This window comes from Galeopterus variegatus, unplaced genomic scaffold (assembly GCF_000696425.1).
Source record: "Galeopterus variegatus unplaced genomic scaffold, G_variegatus-3.0.2 Scaffold1025, whole genome shotgun sequence".
NCBI lineage: Eukaryota > Metazoa > Chordata > Mammalia > Dermoptera > Cynocephalidae > Galeopterus > Galeopterus variegatus.
The window spans coordinates 321,275-331,412 of NW_007727136.1; the positions used below are offsets into that span (position 1 = coordinate 321,275).

The 10,138-nt window shown below is 39.2% G+C and overlaps 1 protein-coding gene across 1 annotated transcript in view; it reads right to left on the bottom strand.

The window, feature by feature from the left end:
* The window catches only part of LOC103591754 (XK-related protein 4-like), a gene marked incomplete at its 3' end in the record, with an annotated part of 386,061 nt that overhangs the window by 286,345 nt on the left and 89,578 nt on the right, over nt 1–10,138 (bottom strand). The window contains exon 2 of the mRNA XM_008574266.1: nt 9,590–10,133. Coding sequence (XP_008572488.1) covers nt 9,590–10,133 — 544 coding nt within the window. The remainder of the gene's footprint in view (nt 1–9,589; nt 10,134–10,138) is intronic.

A 10,138-nucleotide genomic window follows, 5' to 3' on the forward strand; every position in this document is an offset into this window, starting at 1 on the left:
CTTTTTTCGTGACCGGCAACGGATCGCAACCCTCAGTGTCGCGCCTGGACCGGACCGGGACCGGCAACGGGATCGCAACCCTCGGTGTTGCGCCCGCACCGCGCTCAGCCAGTGAGCGGGAATCGGTCTCCACGTGGGATCCGAACCCTCGGCGGGAGCGCCGCCACGCTCCCAAGCACGCACTGTAGCAGTGTGCCACCGGGCCGGCCCTGCGTGCGTGATTTTCTATTTGACTAATCCTCACTCACCCACATGCTGCCCACTGCTCTGTTTATATAGAAGGATTTCCCTGACAGGGAAATATGGCATGTGTAGAAATTAAACAAAAGAAGTAGAACTGATTCAAACAGCCTACTTATGAATCATGAAGAAGAGAAAATAGTTTGACATATTTAGTTCAGATAATTTTAAAATAGATGCTTACAATTTTTAAAAAATTTGAAATCTGAAATGTTGGCCTAAGGTTGAAAATCGTTCAGCCCTAGAGCAGATTTCTAACATTCCAGAATCCAGGCAGTTCCCATCCAGGACAGGTTGAGGCAATGTTCTCTTCTTCTAGCAGAGGGTAACAGATTCCTATTCTTGAACAAATACAGGCCTGGATACAGTACCTTTGTTTGAATAGAGTTTAAATTCAATTTCCAGCATATTAAATCAGTGACAGTGTAACCCAAGACAAGCTTTTAATTTGGAAGCAAATCTAGTTCTGACAACAGTCTTCTCATCAACATAGTGGACAGTTCTTTTTAAGCCCGGGAAGCACTGTTCTTCCTTGTTAATCACAGGGCTCCAGCTGTGCGTGCCTCACTACATAATGTAGATGGCACGTGGCTTCCCAAGTCTATATGGCACATACCTTTGAATTCGTGATATGGAACACTGTCAACATCTGTTTCAAATACTTAGATATGTGTTTTAATGAAAATGCTGAAGGATTCTTTGCTATGGGCTTGTAGGTACAAAAAAGTGTTCACTATTGTGAAGCAAACAGTTCATAATTTAAGTGAATGGAAACAACTCACGACCTTTGCACTAGTTATTGCAAAGAAACCACATAGATCTATCCACCACATAGATTATAACTAAAATTCAGAAATGACACAGAGTTAATTGCATTATATAAAAAAGCTTAAGATTCTCTCTTTGTATATGAATAATACCAGTTCCTGGGGGTTAGACACTAATATTATCAACTCTGGAAAGTCCTCTGTAGATCCACTTTGACTTACATAAACAGAGAATGGCTATAATGGTGGCCTTAGAAGAACACATGCAGACTTTCTGGTGCATATACTTGGGGTACTGGGCAAGTAAAAAGAATTTATAATGAGAGCAAAATCAGAATTTTAGACCTGGAAAGAACCTAGAATATTATTATTATTATTATTATTATTAATTATTATTATTATTTATTTATTTATTTATTTTTTCCTTTTTTTGTCTTTTTTCATGACTGGCAACAGGATCGCAACCCACGGTGTCGCGCCTGCAACACGCTCAACCAGTGAGCGGACTGGTCTCTATATGGGATCCAAACCCTCGGCGGGAGCGCCGCCGCACTCCCAAGCGCCGCACTCTACCGAGTGCGCCACTGGGCCAGCCCTAGAATATTATTTTTTGACCAATCACATAATACAAATAGAAAACTAAGACCCAGAAAGAGGAAAACAAAAGATTCAAACTTTGCAGGCTTCTGGAGCTGTGCTGTGTCACCTGTATGCACAGATCCCATAACCCAGAGCAGCTGCACAATCTGCCTGGGATCTACAGCTATCATGTGGCCAAATCCTCTCTTCTGACACCCCATTTAGTTCAGTTCCCCAATGGATAGATTACTCTCTAAATAATCTCTGTCTCTGATATTTTAACTATTACCCTCTCTCTCCATTTTAGGGATAGAAAAGACCTACTGGTGTCATTCAGACCACATCTAGGGGTTTTCTGAACTGATTTATTTCCATTTTAACTCTTTTTAGTTTCTCTAGCAATCAGCAATCTGTATTAGTTCTGTGCATATACTAGACAAGGTGTTAAAGTTTTGTGAGGATAAGAATTACAGGAATGATGTAGTGGTGGTAGTAACTGTGGAGGCTACAAACCTTTGAGTAGACAAACATAAGCAAAAAAATGCCAAAAATCTTTCCACATATTGGTATATTCTCAGACAGTCATGTGTAGGTAAGAATTAAACTAAAAATACCTAACCCAAAGTTTCCCCAGTCTGACTGTTCTTTCAGTGAGAACAGAAATGCAAAGCTGGACTTCTAGATGCATTTCTCTGAGGATGACAAGTACTTCACGACATTTAGCCCCACCTCCTAAATGCTAGTAATCTAAAAAAGATCTGGGGTGATCTGTCCTATCCTTTCTAGATAACACTGCCCCTTTTCTCATTTGCTGTACCATTAGAAATTCAAAGAAACAACCAAGCAGCAAGTTCAGCTACAAGGGAGAAAGAATAACGCCTGGGTTTTTTCACAGATCAGTAAATATTCACCAAGCATGTATTCTCATACACGTAAGATCCACTAGCAGTAGAGCAACTTCATGAGGACTTGCATACGGTCTTCCTTGCCAACCAGCCATGCCGTCAATTACCAAGGACACCATCATGTAGCTGGGATGACATTATTTGTTATGGTGGTCAGAATCATGCAGTAACATTCAAGAGAATATTTCCTCTTGAGAATTACTGAATGTGATTTTCCTTGAAATCCAACAACACCCTAGAATTATTTTACAAGTCTCACCTGACAAACATTCCCTCATGACTAGAGCCATCCTGCACCTTATATTTGATAATGCCTAAGAATAATAAATCCAGTTCTAATTTCTAGTCTTGCTTCCATAGGTCTAGTTAGTATGCCACAAATTCCTAAAGCAAGTAAAAGAGATGTGTGTTTTTAAATTCATAGGTAGACTATCTCATTCAAATTGTAAAATACAGAACATATTTAATAATAATTTGTGTACTTGGATATTCAATCAGTAAGGAATTTTTTATAAGTGACTGAGCAAAGACTTTCAAAGCTATTGTCCCAAAGATTTGTGCACGCTATTCAAAACTGATAGTATACATTTGCATTGATGCCACATTCAACTGCTCTGTTAAGGTAGTCTGAAATTCTGTTGGGGAATAATAAGTACAAAAAAGTGTTCACTATTGTGAAGCAAACAGTTCATAATTTAAGTGAATGGAAACAATTCACAACCTTTGCACTAGTTATTGCAAAGAAACCACATAGATCTATCCACCACATAGATTTATGCATAAATTATTCCAATTCATACAGAAACCCAAGTAAATACACAGAGAGTGGTCTGATTGTATGTGGATTTATACCTGTCAGTTAACTCTGAGATTTAAAGGTCTAACCCAGCACTCAAGGGTGTTATGTGGATTTGTGATGCTTCCGGGAAGATATTGGGTCTATAAACCAATAAATAGATTTTAAACTGACACAACTTCAGTACTGCAAGATAACCTCTTCTACCTATTTCATCCACAAAAAGGCAAAGATTAGTCCACTGTGTTTGCAATGGCATGTAATGATGGAAATTTATCATAAAATTTCAGGGCAGAAGATGATCTTCAAGTGCAATACTCTGTATGATAGTTAAAGTCCCTCTATCACATCTTTACCTAGTTTTTCAACCTATGCTTAGACACTCCAGTAATAGGGAACCCACTGCTTCTAAGGAATCTTAGGTGATTTGTGGATACCTTTGACTATTTAAAAATTCCTTCCTCATATCAATTCAAAATCTCTTCCAATAGGTCCCATCTATTTTGTCTCAGAGAGCCTATGCAAAAGGCCAGTGCCTCTTCCACATTATAATCCTTCAGTACTTATCAGAGAGCTCTCAAGTTCTCAGACTTCTCTTCCATCTAATTATCCTCAGTCCCATCAACCATTTTCATGGTTTTTTTCCCCTTCCATATCTGTATTGAAGTTTAACCTAGAATCTGCACTGAACTGTGACCTAAAGAGGAAAACACTCAAAATTCTGTGTCAATTTCCACATATGTCTCAAAGATTATCCTGATGATAAAATAAGAAAGAGAACATGGAAGTTCTCTGGAAATTCACAAGTGCTACAGAAATACAACAGATCAAGAAACCTAAAATTCAATAAAGACTGCCATATCCTAAAGAAAATCTCTTGAAAGAGTAGCCCAAAATAAACTTTTGCCAAGAATTTACTTTGGTATAAATGCAATTAAAAATTTCAACGAATCTGTTTTTCTGAAAAACAACTCCCACCATGTTGGGTCTATTTTATGGCCCCCATAAAATCCCAGCTCAAACCCTGTGAAGTCAGTGAATTTCCATGAATGGAAGAGACATGACTGAGTCAAAGAGGAGCTGATGGCATACTCTCTGAAACTTTCAACTTTCTACCATTCCTTTGAATAAAATAATGTGTTAACTCTTTTGCTAGTGACCCCACCCCTTATACTCTTTCAATGGCTCTTCCATGCCCTTAGAATAAAGTCTACTTACCTTTCATTAGCCCCATTAAGTCTCCATCCTCATCTCTATCTACTCTCCCTCCCGCACTCTATATTTAGGTCACACATTTAACCTGCTTGTTCTTTCCTGGCCCTCTGCCCTTATGCATTGTTGTATCCAAGGCTGTAAAGCCAATGCCCCATTTTATTCAGATAGCAGATTTTTCTCATCATTCAAACCTTTGCTCAGACATCCCCTGTTCCAGAGGGTCTTACCTGAATCACCAGGGTGGCTTGGGTTTCCTGTTTCTATCATAGTGCTTGTTTCCCTATATTGAAATTATCTGTTTACTTTACTGTCTTCCTCGCTATACAGTAGATTCCTTGAAAAGATGTGTATTCTATTCATCTTGGGATAATTAGTAACTGGACAGTGCCTTGCACACAGTAGGTGCTCAATATATGTTGAATGAATAAAATAATTAATATATAAGGAGAGGGAACACAAATACACAGAAAATAACCATTTAATGAACTCAGCAAATGGCACCAATCTTACCTGACCTATATCAGAATTCAGGATTAACTCAGAATCAATTAAGCACCTTTTTCAATATTTGAAGGTGTAACCTATATCCTTTCTACCCATTCCTTATTTCTAGAACCTCTTTATCATTTTCAAATATCTTTTTGCATATTCACATACATTATGTCATTTAATCATTAATGCCACTACAAGATCATGTTACCCAGCTGGGATTTAATGTGACAAGCTCAGTATGTCCAAGTATTGTAGTAAGATGAGCAATGGACTTAGAGTTGGACAATCTCAAGTCCCTGGTCTACCATTTAACTACTGCGTTATTGGAGAGATCCCCGAACCTGTCTCAACTGCAGCTCCCTTTCCCACTTTGCCATCCCCAGTGAAAGTAAATTGTTATTTATAAAATTGTTGTTATTATTATCCAAATTGGCATTTGGAGGTAGCCAATTAAACCAGAAAGAGCATAGACTTTAGGGTAAGACAGGCCTGGTTTTGAATCCTAGCTACACCACATAATAGTTGAGGGACCTTTTGCCTGTTACCAAACCTCTTGAGCCAGTTTTCTCATATACAGAGATACTAATGATTTCCTCTCAGGTTATTGTAAAACTTAATAAGGAGTATAAAAACATTTGCAGATTTTTACAGGGCCATATAAAATTATTATTATTCTTCTTTGACCAGGCTTACGAATGGCATAGAACAATGTTTCTCAAAGTGCTTTGTATGCCACATCATTACAAGAGTATTTAATAGGAGTGCCTCTAAAAAATTATTGACAATTGCATATTAGCTTATTAAAGGCTCTGAGAAGTCCTGCTATGGAGAGAGCTGTTTGACTTGTTTAACCTATTAACGTCCCAGTTTATTTGAACATGGAGCACACTTAATACCTTGTGGAACATCGAGTATGACAAGAGCAGAACAAACTCCTCTTTCACCACGTCACTCCCACATAGCTCACGTGGTAGGGACTCAAACAAAACTCAAAATAATAAAAATAGTGAAGATACTCTCCACTCCACATACAGTGACTTATTGTTTGCAATGTGCATATTTTCTAGAAAACAACTAAATACGTACATGCAAACATAGGAGAAATTTAGGTAGAATTTTAAAACTAAATCTTATCAATTCTGAAGCAAAAAGACATTTAGATATAATTGATCGTGGGTATGTGGACAAAAAACTGTTCTCGTTGGGTATTTGTGATTCCCTCTTTGCAGTTTCTGAAATCATATAAAAAGGATAAGAAAGAAAAACTTTCTCATTCATACAGAGGCACAGTTCCTTTAAAGTCATAATTGCTCTTCCACAAGCTAGCAGAAGTTCACTTCATTATTTCAAATGGTTCTTTCCCAGCATCACCTCCTGTAAATTTAAAAGCTGCCATTAATTTCCCATTAGTAATCTTTAATTAAAGTGAATATGTATCATTGCTTTTAGCAGTTGCATTTATAATACATGTATAAATATATGCAAATCTTGTCCACAATGTTTCTTTTCTTTTTTTTTTTTCCTTTTTGTCTTTTTTACTGACCCGTAACGGGATCGCAACCCTCGGTGTTGCGTCCATACCGGGGACCGGCAACGGGATCGCAACCCTCGGTGTCGCGCCCGCACTGCGCTCAGCCAGTGAGCGGGAACCAGTCTCCACGTGGGATCCGAACCCTCGGCGGGAGCGCCGCTGCGCTCCCAAGTGGCACACTCTCCAGTGCACCACTAGGCCGGCCCGTCCACAATGTTTCAAACAGCTTTTTCTGAACAAGCAAAAACTTTGATGTTATTTCAAAAGATTTTATCTACAGAACACTTTTAGAATCTAGTCCTTCCCTAAAATAACTAGAATTTCATGGAAATACAATGGACTGTTGCCAACCTAGCTAAAATCTATTTTATTGATCCCTGAAAGTAGCATGTTAAAACATGAATAATGACTGCTGAGCCTTGAACCACTCATTCCCTGGTGTTTCTGCAACATTTGTGTACAATGCATTGAAAAGAAAAATTAGAAACATGCCTCTGCCTCTGTTAGCTTAAGGAATCAAAGTGGTCTAAGACAATTGTCTAAGACAATACTCAGATGAGCTGAATTTCACCAGCTTATTATCAAAGATATATCTAATTCAAATTAAATGTTCAACACTCAGAAATTGGAACATATTAGAATGCATCTGAATGATAAATTCCGAATATTAAAGTATAAGCTTTCTTATACTATTTCCATTTCCTACATTAGGGTAAAAGTGTTTTTTAAAAAACATATTTTATAAAGAGAAAATTAGGCTGATTAGTCTGAAATCATGCTTCCACCAGGTTGCCTTGGCATCTCCCAAATATCTTAACCAAAATCCAAGAACAGTTAGATTAGCTGATAATTCAGACTTACATACTAAGCTCACTAGTCTAAAAATGTTGACAAATGTGATGATATTTTCAACAATAATTCTTCCTCCCAGATAATCATTTGTTATTAGAATACACTCCAGAGTCTCTAAGGAAAATACTGTAGAAATGCTTAACAACAACAACAAAAACCATGTGTAACCATAGTTTCTTCAAGGGATGGGTAAGTTAATGGATTTGCTGACATCCTGATCTTTCTGCATCACCCCTCCCCCTCGATAGCTTTTCTGTATGGTCAGTTGACCCAGTCGCTGTACTCTCACTGAGATGTTTTAAGGTCTTTATCTTTTCCTGATTATATTTCTTACTCTCGGCATATTATTTTCTGAAAAAATTAAGAATCATTTTTCAACTGGGAAATGTTTGCTTTACAAGGTTTAGTAAACACAACTATAATTAAAATGACTTCAGTTCACAGACTTTGATATATTCTTCATTAAGCATTAATCTGTAGAAAACATGGATAGTTTTTCAGATAATATAATTAAGAAGTACGCACATTATTTCACAAATCTAAAAACTGAAAAGGTGATTAAAAGTAAGTGATTTCCAAATTTTGCATAAAGTTAGAAAAAGTTAACAAATGGAATGCTAAGCTACATTTACCACATTATCAGGTTTAAAATGCTAGTCATATGCAGCCTAGCCACTAAATAATTTCAGTAATTAAACCAAGTATTCACATTCTTCATCATACTTGGGGAAGAGCAGCAAGCTACAAGTCTTCCCAATAGTCCTCCATGGGAAATATGACTGTCACATTGAACTGACATTTCAAAAAGTCCCTTTGAGTCCAAAATACAGAGGTTTGCAACATCAGTTTGTCTGATTGAATGTCACACATCACTTTTCCAGAAAGTATCTGCTTGAAAAATTTTACAGTCTGAAATGTCACATCTATAGTGATGCTTACCCTGCTGTACAAAGCATTGGTCCCAGGAAAGGTTGTGAAATCATCACACTTCCTCTTCTCAGTTGAAAACATTGTTGTTCACCATAAACAAAAAGAACTTTGTGGTTCTAGTCTACAAATTCTCTGAGTTGCTTCACATGGGATACTTTGGCATAGTCAATGACTTATAATGTCCTTTATCACAAAAATAACTATAAGTGAAATTGAAAAAGAACACTGGTGTAGCAGTGTAGAGTCCCATATTGGTGCACTTTATAAAGTGTCATCATGTCACTTATAATACATCATATTTACTAAGTAACTTTGAAAACCAAAAAAGCTCAGGATGTAAGCAACTATACTTCCAAAGAAATATTTTTCGTAGATGTAAAATATTGCTTCAACAAGATACTAAAAACATAATCAAAAGGTCCATGCACTGACTGTTCAAGTGATGGTTTCTCTCTGGTCAACAAGTGTAGCCTTGTATTGTAGTTTGTACGTGGAAGTGATATCTGCGCGAAAAGACTTGGTAGATCAGATGACAAGCAGCAAAGCAGCCAATGAAGATGCCAAGTATGATTAAAGTTTACACAATGCACCACCCCTTTTACAAGGGTTCTTAGTTATAGGAGAAATTAGATATAGGGAAATTGCAAGATAATCAGAAGTTGCACTATAAAAGTAAGTCTGGATCTTATGAAGTGTACTTATTCATGTTTGGAGATACACATATGACAAGTCTTGTGCCTACTAAGCTTTTTACTTTGAGTATAGTACTTCTTTAGCAGTGATGATAAAATATGGGTACTTTTGAGCAGCAACAACTCCCATCTAACTAGAATTAGCCATTTTTCTCAGGGAACAAAAGAAACCATCCAAATTGCAACACACACCTCAAATTCAACATAATAAAAAATGATTTTTAGAAGCTGTGACAGAAATCCTCTCCTACTCACTGAAACAATATCACTAAAAATGGGGAGGGGGAGGGTTGTCGCCTATAAAGACAGAGGTGCCAGTGAGGCAGAGTGGGAAGACAGAAGGCACGAGATGTTCAAAACCACTTTGCTGTCTTCCCTTGTTTCCCACTTCCTTCCCACCCTAGGCTGAGATCGCAAATTCGAAAAATGCAAGACCCCATTTAAAAAAAAAAAAAAATCAAAAAACTGAAAGAGTGTGACTAGGGTTACTACCACAGCAACCCTGAACGATTTTCGTGCAAAAGCAAAGCAGTGGGGATGTAGTAGTAGCAGCAGCAAATCTCCCTCTTCCCCCACCCTTGATACGGTACCTCCAGATTTGCCCGAGCTGCAAGATGTGGATGAGTGACTGCAGGAGCCAGATGCAGAAGGAGCAGGACGCAGACCTGTGTTTGCCGCTGGCCCGGGTAGCCCCGCTGCTGTTGCTGCCGCTGTTGGTGGCGGTGATGTTGCTCTTGCTGGCGTTGGATGCTTGCCTTTGCGGCGTGGAAGGACGAGCCTCGCCTTCCCCGGCTGCAGACCCACCGCTGACCACCGTCTTGCAATCCGCTCCAGACTGCTGGCAGCTGGCGGCCGCGGTGGCCGTGGCGCTGTCCTCGGTGCTGAAATCGTGCACAAACCAGCGGAAGCTGAACACTTGCACCGAGAGAGAGCCCAGCACCACGAAGAAGAGCGTGAGCCCGAACCACCAGCGCTGGCCGCGCAGGTAGTAGTCCACGGCGAGCCAGATGTCCGTGCCCACGTCCGCGAAGTACACGGCCACGGCGGCCAGGATCCAGAGGCCGTCCCACAGCGAGTAGCGCCGCTGCTCCCTGCCCAGGCGCAGGCACAGCGCCGCCGAGCCCGCCCCGCTGCCTCCG